Consider the following 27369-nt stretch of genomic DNA (forward strand, 5'->3'; position numbering starts at 1 on the left):
GATAGTGGCCAACATGGAGGATTTTGCTGAGGTAGTGTGAAAGGGGGAGGGGGATAAAGCACTTAAACCCTGCACGCATGTACCTTATAGTTCAGTTAAGGTTCAGTTTCTTGTTCGGGTCAAGGCCCCCCTCAAAATTATATATATATTTGGCTGCGGACCCCTCTCCCCCCACAATATATGTTGTGCTAGGAACCTCCCGAAGCAATGCAGAAAGTAAGTTTTGGAAAATTATCATATTGGCACAGTCGGACTTTCCCTACATATTTCATCTCTCTCACTGGCCATCTCATAGTCTGGGGGCTAATCGATTAGTATGCAGCGCATGATGCATCGCTGCCTCTCCTGTCTCCTCTCTCTATCTCTGCTCTGGGGTAACGCTGATAGCGCTGTGTTCCTTTTTTCCATTGCAGGATGACAGTGATACCGCGTGACACCTGGAAATGCATTCAGAGGCTGGGCTTCCAGTGGCACACAGAGCCTCAATGTGATGTACAGACATAGCGCTGCTGTTATGGATGATAACAAAGCGCCAGGTTGTTGCTGCTGTGGTGGTGGTGGTGGTTCGACAGACTTTCCCAGGAGGAGAGCAAGTGCATTTGTGTGATTTACTACCGAGGGTGATTTCCCCCAGGCCGCGGCTGTGTAATCTGAACCCTCTCATCACATATCGGCACTGTCGGGGAGAAACCTCTTATCTCCCTGTTCTAACTTTTTGTGTGTTCTTTTTTCTTCTCGTAAATTAACGGCCCGCTCGATCACACCGCAGCGGTCACACAAAAGCATCAAAAGTGGCATCGAAACGATCTACTACTTATTACTTACTTGGTATTCTTGAATTTTAAACCTGAAAATGTGCAGTTTTTGGACATATGAGGTTTCCACCCGACGGGCGGTATCTGTATATATCATGCCAGCCATGGCAGCTTTAGCAGCCTCTCTCTGAACCCGAGCCTTGCTGACCGACCGACCGAACGAGCGAGCGAACAAGCCCCACCTGGCAGACGCGGATGGCGTTGTCCAGCACGGTCTTGGTGTCGGTGGTGTAGTCGCTGCAGGGCAGTGAGGCGCGGCCGAAGTGGGCCTGCAGCAGCAGGTGGGCCTTGGTGTGGGGGCTGTCGTAGGAGTGGGGCTTCACAGGCAGGGGGAGCTGCTGGGCCAGCTGGCTGTTCAGCTGGTCCTCGTTGTGTCTGACGGGCAGCTCCGCATACTCCTCCGCATCCTGAGGGGGAGAGAGAGAGAGAGAGAGAGAGAGAGAGAGAGAGAGAGATCAGGGAGAGGAGGGAGAGAGGGGAGAGAGAGAGAGAGAGGAGGGCGAGGACAGAGAGAGAGAGAGGGAGAAAAGGAGAGAAGAACGTTGAGAGATCAAAAGTCAAGCAGGAAGTCAGAAACCTGCTGTTTTTTTTTCTCCTTCTTCTTAAAGCGATCTCTGTTAAAACAGCTGTGTTTCCTGTCCCAGGCTGGCTGCTCTTCCCTGCATGGATGACAGGCCCTCTTTACTCCACCAAACGCACCGCGGGAGGACCATACCTTTCTCCCCCTGAGACGGCTGACCTAAGGAAATGTGCACACCTGCTTATGCAAAGGCAGCAAATATAAAGTTCTTTACTGACACTGACAGTGGAGAGACAGGCAATGCAGAGAGACAGAGACTGTAGGGGAAAGACAGAAAAAAAGAGTCTAGCCACGGACTCGCTGATCAAAGCATTGAACCATGCATGTCATACGTGTCCTAACTAGGGATGTGATCAGAATCAGCTCTATTGTCACATCACAATTTTACAAGTAAAAAAGTGGCTGAAATTCATTTTTGTGCATAGTTTCCCTCGTGTCATTTGTGGGAAGAAGAGAGACCTAGGCCAGAGATCAAGGCAGGAAAGAAGAACGTTTGAGTGCTTTTGCTACTAAAGTACAAGTAAAGGGTTTCGGATATTTAGAAGCTTGTTTCACAAACGGCACAGCCGTAGGGTCTCTCTTAGCTTATTTATTTACAGGCTGTACAGCAGTACAACAAGGGGTCTCTTTTCCACATAAATGAGATATATAAGGTGCATGAGCTAGAGCATTCACAGAATAGTTAAATATTCGACTATCAAAACACCTTCGACACAGTATATCAAAGACTTATTTTTCTTTCTTTTTTTTACAACAGACATGCAGCTGTGAACTCTGGTGTTGGTAGTTCATGGTTGATTGTTTTCATATCATATAGGAAAATTCATAGGAAAAAGCATGCCTCAATGCTCAACGGGGACAAGGAATAGCTAAGTCAACTAGTCCCTGGTATAATCGACAGTAGGTCCAGGAAGAGCAAAAACAAGCGGATACCGGATCCAACATGGAGGAACCAGAATCAGTTCCATCACATGTGGAACGGTTTTCCAGAACCGGTTTATCACACTGTCAGAGCTGGTATGTGGACTTCACATCTGTCATACAATTGCGATACTAGTGGTTTTCGAACTTTTTAATTCCATGGACCAGTTACGGACCTGTACGGGTCCATTTGGAACCCCCTATATAGGGATCTTTAAAGCCTAGTCCTAACCGTTCGGCTAACAGGTCGCAGCCCTGTTCGGGACAGGTCTTTGAAGTGGTTCACTTTGCAGCAGAACGCTGAAAGTCCTGGCAAGAGATGCTGCATTTAGGCCATGACGACTGTCCATCAATCTGCTGTGTTTGTGCTGAGGCTGTGTGTTGTTCTTGTTTGTGGCTGTTTCGATGGAGAGAGATGCGCAGACACGCATGGCCCCCACTCCTCTAATTCACTCCAGTTCAACTTCCGCTAATGTAGTCCCATCAACAGGCTCTGGTGGAGGCATTTGTCACCGGCTTCCCCCTCGCCCGAGACTGTTAAGGCTCCATCGATCACCAGGCTCAAGGCAGCATTTCAAAGGCGCCTGGATTGAAAAAGGGCCCAACCGGGGGTGTAGTGGTGGTTGTTGGCGGGGGTTGCGGTGGAATAGAAATCATCTCTGAATGATTGATATCCCAGCGCCATTGCGTCTGCATACGGATGTGAGGGAGATAAAGACTATAGATCTTTAGATGGAGATCATAAGCGACCCCCCCCCCCTCCTCCAGCATCCCATCATCATAGTGACATTTGCAGACAAGAAGACGGAGAGAAGGGAGAAAGGAGGCCTGCAGGAGACGTGAGACGGTGGAAGACGAACGGAAGAAGGGAGAGAAGGGAGAGAAAGACAGTGAGAGACAGAGACGGAAAGAGATGGAGATATAGATAAGCACACATCAGAGGGCTAGAGAAGGGAAGGGGGGGGGGGAGAGCTGGGAGGACAGATGAATAACAACAAAGGGAGACGAAGACATAGTGGCGTGGAACTAATGTTCAATTTATACTCCAGCTAGTTCCAATGTGTGTGCGGGTCTTTCCTGTACTTTTTTAGCCATCTATCTGCCTTTTATCTTCTCTTGTCTTCGCTTGTTCTTTGGTTTCTTTGAAACCCAGTATTTTCTTTTGTGTTTCATGCCGCGGCTGTTGCACACGCTGCTCCAACACGCCACTTGCACCTGTACGAGTGAGTGACAAACCCCACGTCCTCGGCTCTCCATTCTCTTCTTGATCTTTGATTCTTGTAAATTGCAGATGCAATGTTTGGTGCAATCAGGCTCAAGAGAGAAAAGAAAGTGAGTCAGGGGGGAGGTGTGGGAGTGGGCGGAGCTCATTAGCGCGTGCACACACACACACACACACACACACACACACACACACACACACACACACACACACACACACACACACACACACACACACACACACACACACACACACACACACACACACACACACACAGCAGCAATTAGGGGCATGCAGGAGACTGCAGAGGGGGGGCGTGGGCCGGGTCCGTTGGGGTGACTGGCCTATTGTGCAGCACACTGCAAGGGACATGCTTTTGTCCGTTTACGAGTGTGTTAGTGAGTGAGCACACGCGGAGCATGGAGCGACGCTGAGCGACCTACGCAGTGCGAGTGTCCAGTAAACTCACACTTGTACCGTAATGACTCAAGCTGTGCTTGAGTGCACCGTAAGCTGGAGTAGTTCCTTCTTCTCCGCCGCGGTGGAAAAACATCTGAAACTTAAAGTGGCCGAATCGGAGCGTGAACATTAATTAACCCATTTAGACCTGAGGCCGATTCTAAAAACGCCTTGAAAAACCTAACCTAAGTTTTCTGAAAACCATGAAATTCTCTCTCTCTCTCCCTCACTCTATATCTCTATATATATATATATATATATATACACACACGTTGCTACGGTACATGTTTGTAGAGCAACAACTAATGAAACACAGAGGTACAGTAGCTCCTGGATTGAAAGGTATAAGAGCGTTCTAAATGAGGTATATAAATTATTTGTTTATTTATCTGCAGTTAAATAACCCTCAAAATAACACTATAAATGTCAAGGTTTCTTTATTAAATTGTAATTGGAACAATATTAAGTTCTTCTACATTTACAGTTGCTATTGCTTTCTTATAACTCTAACCTCTGTATACTACATTGGTTATCATAACGAGAGAGTTCTTTTCAAACTTCTTCTCCCAAGAGTTTATTCTCAGCACTCCCAACAACACGGACTTCGAACTATTCTGCAAATTGCGACCTTCGCCGTCTCCAACCCCTGACAATAACACTACAACAGATGTAAGCACAGTCCCAGTGCAAACATGTACGTTGCAAATGATGCTTGTTTTCCTGTTGCAGAGAGAGAAAGAGAGAGAGAGAGAGAGAGAGAGGAGCCCCGTCTTCATTTGTCAATATTCTCCACGCTGTTTTTAACCATTTCCCCTGCAACCTCTTGACCCCTCCCACTAGTTGCCACCATCACTTGGGAGGCTTTACTTAACACAGATGTGATGCCAGTGACCTCCACAGAGAGGTGTGAAACCACCCTGTCTCCCATTGATGGCAGCAATCAGTGGCCAGCGAGGGGACCACTAGGGCTGGCCTCAGAAAGCGCGGGAGGGGGAGGTGGGGAGGAGAAGAGATGGCTTAATGATGACAAACCGGCAGACTTAATGAGGCAGGGATAAAGGGGTGCTAATTTGAGTGGAGGGAGTGTGTGAGTGTGAGTGTGTGTGTGTGTGTGTGTGTGTGTGTGTGTGTGTGTGTGTGTGTGTGTGTGTGTGTGTGTGTGTGTGCGTGCATGCGTGTGCGTGCATGCGTGTGTGTGTGTGCAAGAGAGGACAAAACGGCAATATAAATGCTCAGAACTCAGATGTATGTATAGGTGTTATTAAGACAACGATATTACAAATGCAGTCGGCCCGTTTGGAGACAAAAGACAAACGCTCCTCTGCATCTCTGTGGTTCTCAAACACCGTAAGAATGAAGATACAGCTGATCTACGAGCATGCAACACGTCACATCATGACCTGTTTTTAAGATTGGCTGTTTTTTTTACTTTTATGGATTGTGTATATCTTCATTCATTCAATCCTTTAGAATTGTCCATCCATTTCTGAAAATCTTAGATATTTATAATAATTATTTATTTTTGAAAACATTTTGAAACAATAATGAAAAAGAAAATGTACTCTCTCCCCATGCCTTCGGCCTGGTGGAGACAATGAAACCCACCGTGAGAACAGAGAGGATGACGTGGAGGGGCAGCTAAATGAAACCCACCGTGAGAACAGAGAGGATGTCGCTGAGGGGCAGCTAAATGAAACCCACCGTGAGAACAGAGAGGATGTCGCTGAGGGGCAGCTAAATGAAACCCACCGTGAGAACAGAGAGGATGTCGCTGAGGGGCAGCTAAATGAAACCCACCGTGAGAACAGAGAGGATGTCGCTGAGGGGCAGCTAAATGAAACCCACCGTGAGAACAGAGAGGATGTCGCTGAGGGGCAGCTAAATGAAACCCACCGTGAGAACAGAGAGGATGTCGCTGAGGGGCAGCTAAATGAAACCCACCGTGAGAACAGAGAGGATGTCGCTGAGGGGCAGCTAAATGAAACCCACCGTGAGAACAGAGAGGATGTCGCTGAGGGGCAGCTAAATGAAACCCACCGTGAGAACAGAGAGGATGTCGCTGAGGGGCAGCTAAATGAAACCCACCGTGAGAACAGAGAGGATGTCGCTGAGGGGCAGCTAAATGAAACCCACCGTGAGAACAGAGAGGATGTCGCTGAGGGGCAGCTAAATGAAACCCACCGTGAGAACAGAGAGGATGTCGCTGAGGGGCAGCTCGGCCCGCAGCTTCTCCTTGAACATGCGGACGGTCTGGTGCTTCAGGTAGTAGTAGGAGCAGATGCGGCCGTACGTCAGTGGCTCAATGGTGCGCTCGTCCTGGACGGAGGGCAGAAAAGTTTTTAGACACTTTATTAGACACAAAAAAGGTCCAGGGGACTTATTTCCATAACAGAGCATAGATTATTAACAAGTGACATTAATAGTTGTCACCAACATACACTTACAGAGGACAAAAAGGAAAACGGGTTAGGGTGGCGGTATTTTATTTTACATACAAAGTTATTTGTTATTTATTTATTTTTGTTGCGCAAGCAGAGCGCGCAAGTACTATTATCGGCTGCGTATGTCGCTCGTATGTCAGTGTTGTTCGTCGTTTTATACGTTGTCTATTCAAAATATCGTGCCACACTGCCAGCTTGTACATCTGCTGCTATTTTTTTCCAGGGGTCCCTGGCACAAAACCTTTTCAGATGGGGGTCCGTGGCCAAATATATATTCATTTGGTGGTCCTTGGACATGAAAAGACCTCACATGTACCTCTTGTATCACCATGCAGTAGGAGCACTGCAGGTCCCTCAGGCTCCTCTCCACCAGGTTGGACAGGAACTTGTTGATGGTCTCGTGGCTGATGTCTTCCAGCTCGTAGTAACTGTGGAAAAAAACAGCAGTTTTTAAAATGTTAAGATACAGCCAGGCCATGGCCGCCGTAAGCCCCTCAGTTTGGCCTTGACTCGCACTGATTGTACTGTTTTCTCCTCTGCTACTTTACAATGTTTAAACATCAGTGTATTTTGTTGAGAATCAGAATGTTGAACTCCCCCGTTAGTCAAGGGAACTCTTGACACAGGAGTTTCTACAAATATCGGACATTTGTAAATATTTTGTGCAATCTTATTTATTAACTTTTTCCACTTATATATATAATGAATGATTATCTATTAAAAATGTCAATTAAATTAATCATTTCCGTGGACTATTTGATGGCCTTCACACACTGGAATTTGGCCTTTGTGCCCTAAAAATAAATGTATATCAAAAGGCCACTTTACCCTTTAAGGTGACTTTACCCACACAATGACAAAATGTAAGGCCTGGACAACAGAATGAATGGATGTACTGGTATTTAATAATCAATAGGATAATTGCGACCGCATGTCGTAGTTAACTATGGAATCTAGCATTTCCCGTCAGTGTGTGTGTTGGTTGGTTGGTCACCCTAGGCAAGCCCCCCAGGTCATCGTGACATCATCAGGGATGGATATATGTCATAGTAAATGCGACCTGCTGTCATCAATATTATAAATAATATATATGGTAGCCGGCGAAAACTAGAAAATGAAGGCCTGGCCCTAGTACCAGGGCCCTCATCAAACTCTGCCTTGTTCAGACATTCCACATGTTGATCTGACCTCATCACACCCTGTACACTCAAGACACGCTCCGTCTTACTGGTTCTAAAGAGCGTATTGTCGTATGAGGTCCATAGGAGGAAAGGTGATGTCGTGACAACGTCACAGTAAACAATTAACAGCCAACACTACCAACAAAGTACATGGACAATTTGGACATATGGTATACCATTCACATTAGTGCAACAGCACAACCAACACATCCAGATGGTAGAAAATACAGAATCAATAGAAATGTGTGGCAAACCCTTCCCTCTGCCCGTAATATTTGTATTGTATTTTCCCAGGATGTTTCTGGGTGCCAGCCTTTGGGTAGCAGGCTTGTCCTTGAGCTGGGGAGGAGGGGCCATCTTTGAATGTTGTGTTTTACGAACCACAGCCAACAAATCCTTTCGTTAAACGTTTAAAACAAAGACGACATTGTTATTGGGCTGGTCTGTTCCACTATTCAGATGCTATTTCAAACTGGTGGGGAGGGGGGGGTAAAATAAAAATAAAAACCCTAAAACGAATCAAGTCACGCTGACTTTATAAGCCCATAAAAGAGCTAACTCTCAACGTTTAAAATATGTGAGCTGGTAATTCAGGCTTTTATTGCTAATGGCGGTCTGATGATATATGTATGTTTGTTTTTACTGCTTATTGACAGAGTCATATCCCCACACGGTTCTAAGTCATGACCCTTTAATTTGCTTGACATTAACACGGGTCAACTCTGCTCTAAGCATGATAACTCATCTCCACTAGATTTAAATCTGAGCAGCAAAGGGAAAAGCAGTAAACGGAAAAAAAATATTTCGATCTCCCACGCCTCAATATGCAGGGTGCCCCAGCGATCCGTCCATTATGATTTATCATGAAAGTACCATAGCTCATCAGTGCTTGATCAAAGTTAAAGCCTGACTTGTATTCTGTTGCACATTGTGTTGCAATAGCTGATTTACAAGCTCACAAAGTGTTGCGGCGCGGCACACTGAGGGCTTGTAGATCTGCCATTTATAATTTACATTTACAATTTAGGCACTTAGCATGGATCCTGGACAACAAACAAGGTAAACATTCACTCAGTGCAGAGAACAATGCAGGGCCTCAGGATGCCAGGTACGCATCAAACCTCCATCACGTCTGTTTTCAACAGTTATTTTTGGCACGCAACGCGCAGCTAAGTATGAATCAAGATCGTATCAGAACGGCAGACACTAGTCATAGAGGGACATGAAGAGGCCACAGCTGGGAGGAAAATAAAAAGCCCTTATCACCAAATAATGATTCCCAGGTCTGCCCGTCATTGGCTGAGGACCCCCCCAACAAACCAGTGGCTGAAATGGGTTCCATGCACAGCTGCACACATCTCTACTGGTTTAAGAGTTACCACATGAGACTCTGCAGCACAGACACACACGGCCAGGTTCTTCATTAGATGCTGATGATACACGTTTTGGGTATAGTGCCTGTGTTATGAATGAAAACACCCAGACATTTGAGAAAAGCATCATTTAACCATAGAACACTAAACACGGGTGATTTTCACCCGGACAATTCGATTTTTTGTAATTTTCATAATGTTGCTGATGTCTGAGGTGGGTGGGTCTTTCAGTACCTTCAGGATGCTGTGCCATCATAGAAGGTAGGTTTGCTTCCCTGCCCACATCCCTGTTTTTTTCTACAGGCAGCTGTTCAGATTCATTTCACCCGTTTTTAGTGCTAGAGTGATAGAGAACAATAATATACCATACACCCACAATGGGCTATTTATTATTATTTTTTCACTGGACCAATCTCACATATTTTCTTTTTCAGAAGTTTCTTTTTCAATATTTTTTTAAATAATACGCACGTTTTTCACCGATTATGCCCCCCTATGATAGGGCCCCTGCATGATATCTATTTTTAGTTTTGATGTCTTGATGAAATATTAAAGAAGAGTATCTCAAGTTGCCATGTATTGCTGTACTTCAATATATTTTGATGAGAAATATTCTTTATGGAATATTTTACATTGGATAAATATAGCCGTGTTAAGTGATAGTGTGACAAATATTTAGTGTTCTTGGGTTAAAGCAGGATGGAGATTTTGTGTGGGTTTATGGAGTCGTGTTTGCACATGGTTGAAAGAAAAGTCAATCAATGACGGAGATCAAAGAAAAGAGGTCGTAGCTTAAAGAAAGAGAGACAGAGGAGGAGCTGACACAAAGAATTCATACCGACGATGCTTCAGTTAACAGGTGCCAGGATGCTTAACGAAGCCAATTTTACAGTTGTCTGTACAGCGCATGTGAACCGGGAACCAATCCGACGAATGCTGCACTCCTCGTCTTACATTATAACATAAACAATTTTCTCCATGATCGTCATACAAAATCAGTCATTCTGCAGCTGGGACCAAGGGGAGGGCGGAGGGTTTTGGGGGTAAGAGAGAGCAGAGCTCCCCCACTTCCACCCATAATAACACCCTGTCGCCCCCAACCCGCTTGAGGAGAATGCACTGGAAGCAGCAGTTGAATCGGGCGACGGCCATATTTAATGTGCGTTTAATGTTAAGTGTGGCCGTCATTATCATCATTCCACATGTCGACAGAATGAGCGAGCGAGCTTTTTTTTCTTGGCCCGGCGAACGCGTTTATGACCGAACATATTTCCTCCGAGTGGGCTTTCTTGCATGCTACGGCTGCCGGGTCGGAGCTGTCTGATTAAGTCATGGCCATTAGCATCATCACCATTAAAGGGCTCCTGATGGCACTGAGACAGAGCCTGCAGACGTTTAGGGGACCCGTGGGACCGCGCGTGTTTGTGTGTGGGGGGGTGTGAGACAGAGAGAACGCGGTGTGTGTGTGTGTGTGTGCTGCTCACGAGGAAAAGAGGTGTGATCTGTGGGTGTATGCATGGGTGGGTGGGGGAGAGAGCAACAGTGAATTATGTGCGCATGTACACACATGCAGGATTTTATACAGAATTCATAGTGGGGTTAAAGGACGAGGTGACATCTCCTGAAGAGCGCCTAGAGTCTACTGGATACGATGGTCAGGATATGAAACCGCTTCCTGCCGGCAACGGGACGCAGAGATGGTAGATTATTCATACCAGTGATTCTCAACCTGTGGGCCGGGGCTCACTGGTGGGCCCTGAGGGTATTGCAAGTGGGCCCCCAAAGAAATGGCACTAAGCTTTAAACATGTTGACGTCGTCTTTTGTTCCCCTTTAAAACCTTGACAATTTCGACAATTTTCAGAGTACATGTCGATGTGTCCCTGAGCGACCGTCATCACCATCTGCGCAGTCAGCAGCTGGGTGAAGCTGAAATTGAATGATCTACCTTGTAAAACCCCAACAATACACAGGAGCAAGACCCCATTTGAAAAGGACCCCCAGTTTGACATGCAGAGGCTACTGACCCCCATTTAATGCCATTTATATCTGGGACCCCCCCCCCCCCCCCCCCCTTTTTTTTAATTTTAAATTATTTCGTGGGCCACAAGGGGGCGCTCCGCGGGCCGCAGATGGCCGCTAATTGGGGAACCCTGGAGTAGGCAGTAGCAGATATTTGCAGTGCATAATGTGGAATGTAAAATGGAGATGGCACCATTAAGTACAAATAGCTTCATTAATAAAGTACAGGATCAGTTCTTTACTGTATATTTCTAGAGCACTGCTCAGACTGGCTTTTAAATGTTTTTTGTGTGGGCGGGAGGTTAGGGTTTTCACTGTATATCTGGTACTTTGGTGTATTTTGCTACAATTTTTGTATTTTAATGTTTTTAGTGCAACAGAATGAAATGTGCTTTCAAAGAAAACAGACATGCCCCCCCATGACCACATACTGTAGCACATAATGGGTCGCAGGTTTGATTGCTGCGTGTCACTCCCTGTCTTTCTCTCTCTACTTCCTGTCACACTCTGAATAATAATCTGAATAAAGGCAGAAAAGCCCCAAAAATATCAGCGTGGAAAGTAGTGGCTCACGGTATTATGTATGAAAACATTCTGCATGCTCAATTAGTATACTTTTTGTACTTTAAGTATATTTTGAAGCCAATACTTTTGTACTTTTAGTCAAATACTTTTTGAATTGTGGATTTCTATATAGCAGTATTGCTACTTTTACTGAAGTAAGAAAAAGAGCACTTTCAACCATGTCATCAGCATACTTGTACAAGCTGTACAAGCTTTTTCTTAGATCATTTGTGCAGGGCAGAGGGACTCCCCTGTGCTAATGCTAAATTGATCACACATATTTCATAGAGATTATAGATTATGGATGCCAAAAACCAACTCCTGGTCGAGGATTTTATCAGAGCGGAAAAAAATGGACAGCTGAGAATAGAAAGTAACACATATTTTAGCCTACGTTAAGTGGCACCCGCGTAGGTCTACAATGGAGGCACTATGGTGGACGTGTAAGTGCCGTGTTACTGTGTGTGGAGGAGCCGATAGGCCCCAGTCAGGGCCTGAATGGTAAATGTGGGCTGACAGCCGTGTAAATGCCAGCACACTGGAATGTTCTGGAATGGTCTCCGTCTACACATAGCAGATGTTTGACTGCAGAACGCTGGCCTGTTCTAAGAAGGCCGTGAGACAGGGCTGAGTAGAAGTAGTAGTAGTATGTTTTTTGTGTGTGTGTGTGTGTGTGTGTGTGTGTGCGCGCGCGCACGCACGCGCCTGTTTGGGCTTATCTAAGGCAAGCTTTTGTTGTTGCTGGTCTATACATGTCATCTTGTGTACAGGGGTATCATTTGGGGCATCAGGGGATGGTAATTGCCAGCCCCCCTAGTCTTCACATTGAACTCGGAGCCTGCCTTTGACGTGAATTTGCGTCATTTGCGTTAGTCTTGCACCAGCAACATTGGAATCGATTCACGCAAATTGGTATTTTATAGTGCTAACATCCGGTAGTGGGTTTTGGCTCTTCAAAATAAGCGTTGAACGGGGGAAATCCTGGCAATACGAGGTGAATTAATTAATTAATCTTGGCGGGTAAGATTCTGTTAGTTTGTCCCCGATTCCGAATTGCTTTTGCAGATTAATCTGACTTCATTGCAATGACATGTGACACGCGTTATCATTTAGATAAGCGTTTCATTGTATGCAACCATTCATTTATTAACCACTTTCAACGTGGCATCCCAATTCTGGGAATGTCATTATAGGGGAACATTTTCAAACATTTTTCTCTTTTCGCCCCAAAACAAATGAAAATAGTGGATCTACAAGCTCTCAACGCATCACCTGGCGACGCGTTGAGAGCTTGTAGATCCACTATTGTAGAAATGGGGCTATATGGTAACTTAATCGTTTTTTTTTCTTGCCACCCCACCATTTCTTTGTGCTTGTGGGTTCCTGACCTGGGGTTCCTGACCAGCCGTCTGAAGAAGTAGGTCCAGGTGATGTAGTCCATGGCGTCCTGCTTGGAGGTGATGGTCCCTGCCGCGATCTCAGCGTTCAGATGGTCTGACAGCACGCTCAGGAGACTGGAGAGACACACCGCCACACCCCCGTTAAACACACACACCACACTGGATCTACAGAGCTAATCGATACTGTAAACAAACACTGCCGTTATTGACTGCACTCTGAGTGCACCTAGATTATTATACACTTACTACTTTCGTGCTTGTCATATAAAAAAAAATACAAAAATAAAACAATGCATTGTGCATCTGAAACAATTCTCTGTTGTCAGGAAGAAATGTTTTTGTCGAAGAGCTTTTTAATACTTTTCATTGGTTAAATATTTTTTTAACCAAGTACAAATATTGAATTAACTGAAATGTAGCCTGGTATTGCCAGATTGCTACTGTGGCTTTAATAAAAATAAATGTGGCTTTAGATGAAAATTAAATGTACTGAGTTTTTCTGCGTTTTTCTGAGTTAGAGCAGATAGTTTGAGGATCCAATGGCGTTATGAGTTTTCGCCGAAGCATTTTTTTATAATTTCCATTGGTTCAATACTTTTTAACCAACACACAGACATAAAGGGTGTTCAATAGCATTGATTTATAACAAAAGTGGAGTTAGGTGGTTTCTTCTGGACAGCAACGTATTGTATCATGAGTTCTCTGAATCTGTGGACATTTTTAAACAAAATCTTAAAACACACCTTTTTAGCATTGCTTTTACCTCCTAGATCATTACATGTCCTTTTCCTGTTTTTAGTCGCTCCTTTTATTATAGTTTTTTGTTTTTTTGTCATTACTATGTAGTTGATGCTATCTTGTTGTGTTTTTGCTCTTTGTTATATATATATATATTTTTTGCTCTTACTGTAAAGCACTTTGCACTCACTGCCTGAAATGTGCTATATAAATAAAGATTGATTGATTGATTGATGAGGAACACTTTTTTTTATTGTGTCCCAAGGAGAAACATTCACAAACAACCCAATGCTCCAAGTCACCTGGACTCCACGGGGAAAGGCTCGTAGAGGAACTTCTTGTAGAAGTCCTTTTTGATGTCGTGGACCAGGATGACCGCCTTGCCCTGGTCGTCGAACTGGGGCCGGCCCGCGCGCCCCATCATCTGAAGAACATCTGGAACACAGCCCGGGGAGAGAGACAGGGGGAGAAGATTAACTGGCACTTATAGGCTTCTTCAGAGCAGCAGACACACTGTGGCCTGATGGAACATTTATAGCAGTGCATACAGGTACAGACAGCTTGGCTGGAGAGCTGCCCGTTATGAAGACACAACACATCATTTAATATGTCGTATGCCTTAATAAAGCATGTCGTTTTCATGGAGGACTGACAGGTGTAACGAGCCTGAGCTTTATATTTTATTTTATTATGTTTCTTTTTTTTTAAAGTTTTTTTTACCTGTGATGGGGTAGTCAACGTAGCGCCTGGTTTTTCCATCGTAGTATTCCGTTCCCTTGACAATCACCAGGTGAGCAGGGAAATTGACCCCCCACGCCAGTGTGCTGGTGGCGATCAATACCTGGGGAGAGGCCAGAGCCAAATGTCTTAGCTACGTACCATCATAGCAACGATGAGCCGCTGGTATGAAGCCATACATACAGTACAGTTCACAAGCTAGCCCTGCAGTACAGTCCTACTCTCAATTTAAATTGGACTCTTTAGATATTAAACAGACAATCCAGAGCGACATACAGGTGCAAAGTAAGTAGCATGAACCCCGGTCAACGAATGACAGGGGAATGGTTATGTACATAGAGAGAAAACAGTCTAGTGCTACAAAGTAATTAGGATGCCATGTAAACATCAAACCTAGCATCTGATTGTCATGTTGCAGGTCCTTTGGTGTGATCCATGGTCAGGCTTGTTGATTGTATTAGTATATTATGATACGGTTGATGATGCTGCGTGTTTGGTCGTGTAAACTAATTAAAACGTTTAATTAAATTTATTTGTATTTTTATTTGTTTATCTTGTCTATCCTTGTTTTATATTTTACATAATGTCCATGAATACGTATTATGTTGTTGTTGTTGTTGTTGCTTGTGTTTGTATTTTATGTTTTATGTTTTCTGTGTGTGTAAAAAAATCTAAATAAAGTACTGATCATAAAAATTTTAAATAACACATGCAGTAGCATTATGTGAACAAGTATCCAACTCCAACCCGTTTGCGTCCAAGCATAGGCATGGTCTGGGCATGGTAACGCCCCACCTGCCTCTGATTGGCCTACCGACACTGCCCGTCTCGACTGTCCTCTGAGATGTGAGGTTACTCCGTGGTGGTAAATGATACAAGAGAATGACAGCTTGGCACGCGCGACAGAATGCAGCCTTAATTGTAACTAACTTGTAAGTTTTATTTTTGTAGTAGAGGCAAACAAACTAATAATGTTTATGCCGTTTGCTTTGCTGAAATAATTGATTGAACATGTACACCGTAATATGATTTGATTTGGGTACTTCTAAATAAAGTGTTTGTGTTGATTGTGTAATTTATTTGTATGTGTAAGAAGAATACGTGAAACCTTGTACTGTATAAAGGTCTCTTCTATCTTTTATATCTCTTTATTTATAAGTACACACAATTATTCCATCAAAGAAAACGGCATAAACAATATTAGTTTGCCTCTTGTACAAAAACAAAACGTACAAGTTACAGACAGTTCTCTTGTATCTTACCATACTTGTATTATTTATTTCCCACCACGGAGTAACCTCGCATCAGACTATCCAGCATAACTATATCCACCTCAGAGGACAGTCAAGCCGGGCAGCGTCAGTAGGCCAATTACTACAATTAGAGGCAGGCGGGGCGTTGCCATGCCTATGCTCGGACGCAAACGAGATTCACACATATCTGCATAGCATAACAGACTGTGTGTGTGTGTGTGTGTGTGTATAGTTCCCACCTGGATCTTGCTGTTGACAAACAGCTCCTCCACGGTTCTCCTGTCTCTCTCGTGCAGTCCGGCGTGGTGCATGCCGATGCCAAACGCCAGCGTCAGCTTCAGGTTGGAATCCCTCACCGTTGCGATGATGGCCTCGATCTGGGAGCAAAACGAAAAGGCAAAAAGATATAAAAGTTGTCTCTCTAAACTCAAGGCTTTACTAGGGTAATGAAACTCCATAGGCTACTGTACAACAAGATACTGTAGGGTTCGCATACTGACAAGTGAATAAATATTGAGGCTCTTTGGATGCAAAAAATTAAAATAATAGTCACAGAGTGGACGTTTCGGATGATCGAGTGATCAACACTTGATCTGGGAGCCAACAGAAGGACAAATCACTGGGTAAGGGGTGGGGTGGGGGGGTAAGAGGAGGAAGTGTGAACCATGGCTCACGGAGGACTCAGACGAAACCACGCTGTTGTGACAACAGTCAGTTAAGCCTACGATGACAGTGTGACAAATTACATCGCTTAGCTACAGAATTAGAGTCTGAGCGATGCCAGATTTGAGAACATTTAACTTATATAAGCAAACAATTACATAAAAACCTTTTTTGATAAACTGTATAACACATCTGAATTATGTAAGAACACGCAAACAAGCTCTATGTTCAGAGAAGGCCAATCTACAAGCTCACAGCGTGCCACCATGCAAATTGTTGCTGTGAGCTTGTAGATTGGCTATTTCGGAGAATTTCCGCCTACTGACATGCCCAGAATCGAATAGGAAAGGGAGGGAAGTGAAAGACCAAACAGGATTAAGACGTAAAGAGGGGACGGAGACGGGGGAGAAACCCATGGCGGAGGAAGGAAGGAGGATTGCGGAGAGGGAAGGAATAGAGAGATGCATGCGGCCGGGCCGAGGGAGTCGTTATGGGGCAGTGTGGGAGAAGCCCTGCTGGGAGCCAGGCAGCGCTCGCCAGCCGCCTGTCAGTCAAGCAGCAGGGGTTCCAGTCGCTACACGCCCCAGCACAGAGAGCACACAGCGGGGAGCAGCATATATCACTGGAACCACACACGGAGACTGCAGCGGGCCAAGTGGACGGACACGCACGCACGCATGCACGCACGCGACACACACACACACACACACACACACACACACACACACACACACACACACACACACTTACTTCTGAAAAATTGACAATCGTTTCCATGTTAAAAATAGCAGAAATAGGCAGATCTGCAAGCTTATTATATGTCATTTCATGATGTGTTGTAAGCTTGTAGATCAACCATTTCCACAATTTTGATTATTTCTTTTGGAAAGATTTTGATTTGTTTTTAAATGATTAAATGTGTCAGTGGTTTCTTTGTAGATTCAAGTTATTTGTCATTATCTGCCCTGTGCAATGTGTGATTACGAAGCCTAAAAGGCAAACAGAAATACAAATTGTAACGATCCAATTTTCAATGCAAAACGAAGAAAAAAACCCACTATAATTTCTGTGAGAATGAATTCATTGTCAACTTAAATTTGTAAATCGTGACAGACTTAATTGACACAAATACACGCCGCATGTATATATTTGTTGTCGGGCAGAAACCTTTGTGGAAGAAAACATTGAATGTCAAATAGTCTAGTCCCCGATTATAATACAACCCCGTTTTGTAGGATATTTCCATTTGAAAAAAAACCTGTAGTCTTATATTCAGGCCAATAGGATATATTTTTGTTTGTTTTCTTCATGAATTAACGTCCTACTTGATGATACAGCATCACAATTATTATGATGAATTCCTGTTCTGTTCTTTGAATGTCTCTAAATGTTAAGATGAATTGAATATGGTGGACCCTCTTGTAAACAAGTGTAATGCTTAATTGGGTCGTCCACTCACAGTGAAGTCTTTGTATTGAGTTTGTGCTTGAAATGTACTGTAATTCTGTCAAAAATAAATAAAAATAAAATAAAGGCAAATCTGCAAGCTCGAAATGCGTCAAGAAATCGATGCGTTTTGAGCATCTAATACGTTTTTTTTTTTTTTTACTTGAGTGCTGAAAAGTAACAGTTTGGGACGTTATATGGTTTTCTATGCCGGCAGAGACAATATATTTTGTATACAAAGAAAGGATTGACACCGATACAGACACATATACGTAGTACACCATGTTAACCCATTCTGAACGGGAACCCATTTTGGTGTTAGCATCATGTTATGCTTTAGCTATTGAAAAATAGCAGATCTACAAGCTCATATCGCGCCACCGAGTGGCGCGATACGAGCTTGTAGGTCTGCTATTTTTGAAAAAAAAAAAAAACCTAAGACACTTTTAGAATCTGATCTCGGGTCAGAATGGGTTAATAATGAAACTGTCAGGATGTAGATGACATTTTTTTAATCTGATCTCAGGTCAGACGGAGCGAGTCCCTCCGGTCAGACGGAGCGAGTCCCTCCGGTCAGACGGAGCGAGTCCCTCCGGTCAGACGGAGCGAGTCCCTCCGGTCAGGCTGACCATCTAGAGGCCTCGGAGGTATTGACGTGGCCGACGTGTGTCCGACGTGTAATCCCTCAAATTGGGGGGGGGGCTTTTTTAAAGTCACAGTTTGGGGGGCTGGCCTGGCATCATAAAAAAGGTGGACGTTAACATGTTTTATGGGGCCAGTCGCCTTTCACACTGCTAGAAAGGAAATATAGAGCCCCGACATCAAACCCACGCTCGTAAAAATGCAACCCCCCCCCATCCCCTTGTGTCACACACACACACACACACACACACACACACATACACACACACACACACACACACACACACACACACACACACACACACGTACGTTAAACGGCCGTTAATATATGTGGCAGAACAATCTAATTCCGAGAGAATAATTCACTTGATACATTTCCTCCTAATTTCTGAACTGTTTATAGCTGTGTGTGTGTGTGTGTGTGTGTGTGTGTGTGTGTGTGTGTGCGCATGCGTGCGTGCGTGTGCGCGTGCCTGTGAGTGATGGCGTGTGCTTGTGTGAGTTGAGTCTGTGTGTGCACACTCACATGCTGTGGTAATTACAGACCATGCTTTATCAGTCCTGGGTAATTGAGTGTTGTAATAATATTAGCATACTTTTGAAATCCGAGCCCAAAGGAGCCGTTTGCTCACATCTTGAAATGATCCGAAGGTATGGCATAGACAATATAATGGAAGATGACACGGGGTTTTCCTCGCAGAAGTTTGGGTTTTGAATCCCCTCTGTAATTATAATAAAACCGGCGCTTATAGGAGGAGGAGACCGTGGAACATCAGCACTACTGGACTTAAGGGAGGAGGAGGAGGAGGAGGAGGGAGATAAGAAGGAGAAGCAGAAAATTACACGATTAGAAGAAAATAAATGCTAATGTAAAAGAGGAGGCCATCAGCACGAGGTCGAGGTGTAAAAAGTTAGGAGGTTGACTCAGATTATGTACTTTGGACCCGATACATATTCAAGACTCGGTCGGTGTTCGCGATCAGACTCAGAATCAGATTCCTGGCGTCATGTCTAAATGGCCTCAAAGCCGGCGTGGTGTAGTAGTATGTACTAGTAGAGCACCAAAGTCTGACGTCAATATTGGTAGAGGTCCACGTTCCACATTTCACTCGTATGGATATGAAAAATCCACCGACAGAGTAAACGCTAATGTTACTGCTGCAGAATTAGTTACATTTTCGACTAGAAACAGACTACAGTATATCAAATATTATTACTGACTGACCGTCGTAAACGATACAGAGACACCTCCCCGACAATATCGGTAAGACAGTTTGTTTATTTTTGGACCACAATGCTTATACGAGACGATTTTAAGATGACCCCGTCTTATTCTCCATAGCGAGTTCAAGGGCAATGGGCCTCATTCACAAGTTCACTGTACACATGTTTGATCTTAAGGCCCTTGTGCAGTCTTTTCCACATTTGGCTTCGATGCAAAGCGTTGTCAGCTTGCAGATCCGTTCTTGACAAGTGGCACCATCATTTTATGGAGTATATTACACATAACCTTTCCGTGCATGTCTTGGTGCTTCAGCCAATCGGGGCACTGATCGATAGAAATGATGAGCGAGTGTCATTGATCATTTGATACACCTGTGCATGAACACAAATCAAGGCTGCACACATGAATTTCATTCATGGTTCATGAATCGGGCATTGGTCTTCATAGGAGCAGGGCGACACTCCAATATAGTAGAAATTTAAGACGAATTTCATAGATAAGAGGCGGGACAGCGTCATCGATATATTGCACGGACTAGAGTACATATGCACACCTGCTGTTATGATCCTTATAGCTTGAAGCCTCACCTTCCATTTCTATATTGAGACGTCGGCGTATTACTGTGATGCTAATTCTTCTCTATGGCAGATCTACACCTATATTTACTCTCGCCAAGTTCTCATCTTGGCTCACATAGTGCAGGAGGATGCAGCGGGGGAACAGAGCGCATGTTGATTTATAACACTTTGGGATTAATAGATAATTATCTGGCGGGGTAGCCGGAGTGGAGCGAGGTCCATAAAGCACTGCTAGCGCTTCTTTATGAAGCTGTGAACCTGTTGCCACGCTAAACATTGGAGGTAACCAGGCCGCCAATATCGCTCTTGCTTTGTCGGGATTATTTTCTTTTTTTCCTCTCCTCCTCTCTCCCATGGAGCGCTTCACAGAAACACATACATTAGTAGCTGCTATATGAGTGTCATGAGCGTATAAGTGGCGCTTTTAGTTATCTCGCATGTTCGGCTGCTATTTGAGGTGCCAGTTTAATATGAGATATTGTGGAGTGAAGTGTCAAGAGCAATACGTGTACCGTACTCTTCCTACAGAATTAGGGGGGAGGGAGGGGGGTAATTTCTGAGCTGGTGTAGTAATATTCAAAACGGGAAGAATTTAGTCTGCACACTGGATAAAGCCCCCGTGAACATTTATTGTTGCCCGTTTTATCATGAGCAAATGTGACATTTCGATCGCCAAAGCTCTGAAGGTTTGATGCTCCTAACGGCATTTTATTGTCTTTTCTTTTAGGAGTGCAAACCCCTCCTATGCACAGCTTTGTGTGTATGTGTGTCTGTTTGAGCACGGAATGTACTCAGCTGATTGGTTGAGCACGGAATGTGATGTATGATGATAAGAGTGCCCCTCATTTCACACAAGTGTGATTTTTTTAAAATGTTTATACTAATACAATAAATGTTCACGGCAGTATCATCCGTTGTCCAGCACCTGCTAATTAATCGGTGTGCTGTGCATGATTCTGTAAACCTCTTGTATTCAATTACGCATCATTTTCTTTCTAATATCATCCATTGATTTGGACTTGGTGGTGTTATTTATGGATGAGTGAGTGAGTTATTGTTGGTTTTATCTCACCTCTTTCTCTTGCATGACAAAATTGTTTGGGATTCACTGTGTGTGTGTGTGCGTGCGTGCGTGCGCATGTGTGTGTGCGTACGTGTGTGTGTGTGCACGTGCAAAGCCTGATTTATACTTTGTCGTTTCACATTCCGAAAATAGCCTACACAATCCCATAAAGCACTGTGGATGTGGCGGGTTGTGAGCTTTCCGGTTGTATTTATTAAGCATCAGTGTAGCCAAGAGTGCACCGCTATTTGATTGATCCTACAGTCAGTGTCATGGTGCTATGGTTCCGTACCTCTCGCTCGTCCTGGTGCAGCCACTGCTTGGGGTCGCCCTCGGAGGCCAGGTAGGCGATCAGGTCCAGCGCTGTGAGGCGCGTCTGGCGCCGCGAAGACACGAAGATCAGCACTGGTTTGGCCGGAGAGTGGCTGCGTATCGCTGGAGGAGGGACGCAACATGGATTACTTCATATAGAGATCTATCTAGAAATCCCAGGAATCTATGTATGAACTAGAAAAAGTGCCCTTCCGGGCACAGGTCTCCACCAGGTTATCCACAGATCCGTGCAGTTAGAGGTAAAAACACTTTTCGGCCAGTTATAGCGCCACCTTGAGGCTGAGTTGAAATTGTTCATGTGGCATTTCGTCCTCGGCCTAGTGGGAATGTGGGTGCACAATTTCACGGAAATCACGCGATTTTTTCATGATTTGCAGCATTTTGTTTGAAACTGAGCACTCCTGTGAACTTTGGAAGCCAATCTTAACCAATCAGGATGGAGTCTGATAAATCTGAAAGACCCGTTTCGTTGAATGGCTCTAGAGAGACTGTGTACCAATTTGCGTGATGTTTGGACAAAATCTGTAGGTGTACTGTGCAAAAACTTGTTTTGCACAAAGCGGCCTCCTGGTGGCGCTATAACAGGCCGTTCTGGAAAGTTTGGGGCAGAGGTTCATGGTTGGCATCCAGGGAGTGTGTGTGCAAAATATGGCATCGACCGGGTTAACGGTGGCCGAGATTAGCTGTTCACGGACACACGGACGGACGGACGGAGTGCAAAACATACTCTCCCCACATGCCTTCGGCCTGGTGGAGACAACTAGATTATCGTTGTTATCGGCAGGGACCTTTATGAATTTTCTACATACTACTACAGCGTCAAACAAAAGTATAGCAGATCTGCAAGCCCAAAACGTGACTCCTGAAAACGTGAATCCTGAAAAGTAACAGTTTTTGGACACATGAAGTTTCCACCCGACGATATGAATGTATTTAAGCGTTCATCTGATTGAAGAGGATGCTCGACTCGAGGACCCAAGGAGTGGTCTTCACGCGAATGGCAGAAACTCCCCCAAACAGGTGCTGTGCTGTGCTAGTACTGCTAATGGTCCTTATGTACAACAAACTTGTCCTGTGTGTGTGTGTGTGTGTGTGTGTGTGTGTGTGTGTGTGTGTGTGTGTGTGTGTGTGTGTGTGTGTGTGTGTGAGTGTGTTTGCGCGTGTGCGTGGGTGAGCATAAATGGGATTTTTCTTCTTTGAAACAGAAGATGGCAAGCGTTATGGTGGTTTGAGTGCCATGTGTGCCTACCTTGGAAGGTGGGCTTGTTCATGCTGGCCATGCGGGGGCAGTAGTGCTGCCCTGGGAAGCCGTTGATGTGAACCTCGAGGGGCACGGGGCGCACAGAAGGACGGAAATTAAACAAGCCCACCTGTTACGGAAAGAACGAGAGAAGTGACCAATGAAAGAGAGAGAGAGAGAGAGTGAGAGAGAGAGAGTGAATGTCAGAGAGCTAATGTGAGCAGCTGGCAACAGGGAGGCCCATCTGGCTATAATGAGAGCTGTCTGTCATTGTCCCTGTGTGTTTGAGTGTGTGTGTGTGTGTGTGTGTGTGTTCCCTCTCTCTGAAGTGCAGCCCAAAGCAGTGAGACAAGACTGTTGTCTTCTGGCCTGTACTATCTCCAGCGTGGCGCGGTGTGGCGAGGCCCGGTGCGTGTGTACACATAATCTAAAAGCCTGGATAATGGATTGGGCATTCACACACACACACACAGACACACAGACACACACACACACACACACACACACACACACACACACACACACACACACACACACACACACACACACACAGTGTGGCCTGGGCCACTGTGTGTGTGTTTGGTCTAAACAGCAGCCAGCCAGTCCACCGTCCAGCAGTAGATTTATGGATGAACAGAGCCAATCTGTCTGCCAGGCCAAACTAGGGACAGGCTGCTCATCTGCAACAGTTCTACAACATTTACACAACCTCGCATCCCCCTCCCTCCCTCCCTCCCCTCTACTAGACCGACCGTAGCAGTGAGGACCATGGCATGGGATCAAACCCAGGGCTACGAGGCCAGATACTCCGTGACCTCACTGTGATGAGGTAAAAAGTACAATTAATCCCTACAAACAATGCCCTAAATTGATATTATAATGCTTGTGGCCGAAAGAGGAGAAAAAAACCCCAAAGCGGGGTGATTTTTGGTCGTTTTTTTTGTTGCACTTAACCGAGGTGCCCCTGTTATCAATGTGAGTGTTCCTCTGTGCTACTGCTGTAGCTGGCTGGATAAGTCATGCATCCACAGATTATGAGAGCAACTCAAGCGTGGCACCCTGGGAAACAAGACTCCATGCAGGCGATTACGAGTTCCTGGCCCTGGCCAAGAACTAATAACTATTATTATATACATGTGCAACTAATATGAATGGGGAAGCGGCGAAATTAACCGTAAAACCACAAACCACAAAAACGAGAGGTTGTTTATGGTTGGGCGTACGACGTACGTACGTGGCAGCAATGCCCTCAGCACACAAACCCAAATATACTAGTACGAGGCAGCTTACTAAAGTGGACATGAACCCTCCATCAGATCCAGGGGATCCAGTGGGTCAAAAGGTGAGAGGTATATTTGGTTTCAACATGTTGTCTCCATGGGGGGAAACCAGTGTTATGACATAGATCAGTGAATCATTTCTAGGACCCCCCCAGTGCATTACAATTTACAATTTACAATTTAGGCATTTAGCAGACGCTCTTAATCCAGAGCGACTTACATTTAAGCAAGAACAAAAGCATGGGAATACATCACATAAAAGCATTTATCATGAAACATGCGTAAGCTAAGAAAGTAACAGTGGAATATCTATATAATGAAATATACATACACTATACATATAAACTATACATATTTACTACTATGCTATGTACTATGGCGTGCTATGACTATATACAATACAATTATAGTGCTGTCTACATAACATGCTATAAGTCTGTGTCAAATGCTATCTAAGCCAACAGAAATGCTATCTAAGGGGTTAGGGTAAGTGCTATGGGCCATGATGGAGTCTGAAAAGGTGGGTTTTCAGGCTACGGCGGAAGATTGGGAGTGATGCTGCAGTTCTGACTGCAATGGGAAGTGCATTCCACAGTTTTGGAGCCAGAAGGGAGAAGAGTTTGGGACGTGTGGAGCGTTGTCCCGGCGTTTTTAGTGAGGGTACTTCCAGTTTCCCTGCGTTGGCTGATCTGAGTGCGCGGGAGGGTTTGTAGGGTTCAATCATACTTGCAAGATATGGGGGAGCCATACCTTTGGTTGCTTTGAATGCCAGCATCAGAGTTTTGTATTCTGTGCGGGCAGCGACTGGGAGCCAGTGGAGGGAGCGGAGCAGGGGGGAGACATGTGAGAATTTTGGCTGATTGAAGACCAATAGAGCTGCTGCATTTTGGATCAGCTGGAGAGGCTTAAGTGCACATGCTGGTAGGCCAGTAAGGAGGGAGTTACAATAGTTGAGTTTTGACAAGACTGCATTATGTTGTGTTCACACAGGCAGATGAAACCATACATGACGATGCATTTAGCTTCTCCAAATCAACTCACAATGGGTCTTTGCATCGTCTCCTCTGCCCGTGTGAACCGCACCATTAGGCTACGGACACCCATTTGATACTTTTTTTGAGCGGTGCCTCCGCTCCATTACGAAGCTATGTCCGTTGGTCTGTCCGTATGTCTGTATGTCCGAGCACGGAAAGTGCTCGGGTGCAACACCTAAAGTGGCCAGTACAGTACAGCACAGAGTACAATACGAGCCCTGCGCCGTTCCTGGGGCTCTGGATGTTCCAGGGACCCCCACACGGACCCCCACATGGTAACTTTGTCATTTCTCGACCGTTTCGGACGTGCGGCAGCTCGCCGGAACCGGCCCCCTGGGTGCGTTTTTTAATCTCTAGGACCCCAATCTACTCTGTAAAATACTCAGTGTTTATGTTTTTGTTTTGAGTTTGAGAGTGTACATTTGTACACACTTCGAGTTACACTCAAAGTTACACTCGGAACTACTGAAGGACCCCTGTGTGTACCCAGACCCCTGGTTCTTTTTTGTCCTTTTATTTATTTTTGCCGGTGAAAGTTACAGGACTTCTTAGTACTGTACGACATATATGAATCACAGTAATAAACATTATCACGTCTTGGTCTCTCTGATATTATAGATTTGTTTTGTTTGAGCTGAAACAAATAGGCTACACTTGGTTAGCAATGTCCAGATGACAGCATGGCTTCTGTGAATTCAGAACTGACAGGGAACCATTTTGAATTGAGAATTGATTTTTTTGAACCGAGAATAGTCTTGAATCGGAAATCGATTTGGAATCAAATCGCGACCCCAAGAATGGGAATCAAATCGAATCGTGAGATAGATTTGAGAAGCACTGACGCAGGGAGGGGACTGTTACGGATGCGTCTGTGGTGTTTTCACCATGTATACACCTGACCTGTTTGATCCCCAGCCAGTCGGCCAGATCTCGTGCATTGGCCAGAGCGGTGGAGAGACCGACCACGCGCACTTTCCTGTTGGTGTGGGAGGAGATGAAGTTGGTTCTGGACACGATGACCTCCAGCACTGGACCTCGGTCCTCCCCTAGGAATCAGACACAACACGTTGTCACAGGGTTTCTGCCACTGGTGGAAAAATAAGTACAATTGTGAGGTTCTTTTTTTTTTACTGTACTGGAGTGTTTCCAATTTCTAATCATTTTACTTCTACTCCACTGCATCTCAATGGCAATTATGTAACTTTTCTACTCCACTACAATTACTTGAAAACTTTAGTTACTAGTGTTACTTCGTAGATTTTGATTATTATTACAAGACCACTTCATGTCTGGGTATATAGTATAACTGTACAATTGTATATACTTTGGCAATTTGAAAATAGACGCTCTACAAGCTCACAACGTTTCGCATAGCAACGTGTTGTGAGCTTGTAGATCAGCTATTTTCAAAGGATGTATATTTTATACATTTGAAAACTTCGGGGACCTTCTGCCTAATGAGTACTTTTAGGTAGTATATCTTGATGCAAATATGTTTGTTCTTTTACTCAGCTACATTTTTTATACCAGACTTGTACTTGTAACAGAGTATTTCTACAACAAGCTATTGATACTTTTACTGAAGTCCACCACTGGTTTCTACAGGCTGTTTCAGTGGAATGTTTGACACACTGCAAAGGCAACAGCTGCAACTCTAGATGACTTCAGCTCGGGTTTGTTGCTAGCTGTTGCTGTGCATTAAAAATATATTATTGTTATTATTCTGGACGGGAATAAGAGAGATATGGAGAACATTATTTGCTGACAAGGCTGCGGAAACTCGGAGAGGCAGATCTTGTGGCTAATGCTCTAATCTACCATGACAAGTCCTGGTTCTGTCTGGAGTTGAATAAATGTTCATCTCGATCACCCACAGCTTCCACGGTTGAATGAGCCCAGAATTGCATCTTCCACAGCAAAGATGAAGTTTTGTACTTTCATTTGACTGTTTATTTTTTTACTTTTACTTCATCCCACAATTTTGTAATCCATTTTTCAACCCGGTGCCAATTGCCTAAGGCCATAAACTGTGATCCTGGGCGCTACTCTCCTTCTGCCAACCTGGGGAGAGCCCCGAACTGAGCTCATGCTTCCTTCAATGCATGAGGAGTGAGCAGGCCACTTCTCATCACCTGACAGGGGGGAGTGTCCCCGGTAGG

The 27369-nt window shown here is 44.7% G+C and overlaps 1 protein-coding gene across 1 annotated transcript in view; it reads right to left on the reverse strand.

Moving 5' to 3' along the window:
- The window catches only part of ascc3 (activating signal cointegrator 1 complex subunit 3), a 194462-nt gene that overhangs the window by 14420 nt on the left and 152673 nt on the right, over positions 1-27369 (reverse strand). Inside the window, exons 28-37 of the mRNA XM_083761688.1 lie at positions 26111-26256; positions 22906-23026; positions 21616-21758; positions 15946-16083; positions 14436-14556; positions 14018-14150; positions 12966-13091; positions 6755-6866; positions 6179-6313; positions 998-1222 (exon numbers count right to left, since the gene is read on the reverse strand). Of these exons, the coding sequence (XP_083617814.1) occupies positions 998-1222; positions 6179-6313; positions 6755-6866; positions 12966-13091; positions 14018-14150; positions 14436-14556; positions 15946-16083; positions 21616-21758; positions 22906-23026; positions 26111-26256 (1400 nt within the window). The remainder of the gene's footprint in view (positions 1-997; positions 1223-6178; positions 6314-6754; positions 6867-12965; positions 13092-14017; positions 14151-14435; positions 14557-15945; positions 16084-21615; positions 21759-22905; positions 23027-26110; positions 26257-27369) is intronic.

The sequence above is a fragment of the Protomyctophum parallelum genome (genome assembly GCF_964188405.1).
Source record: "Protomyctophum parallelum genome assembly, chromosome: 3".
Taxonomy (NCBI): Eukaryota; Metazoa; Chordata; class Actinopteri; order Myctophiformes; family Myctophidae; genus Protomyctophum; species Protomyctophum parallelum.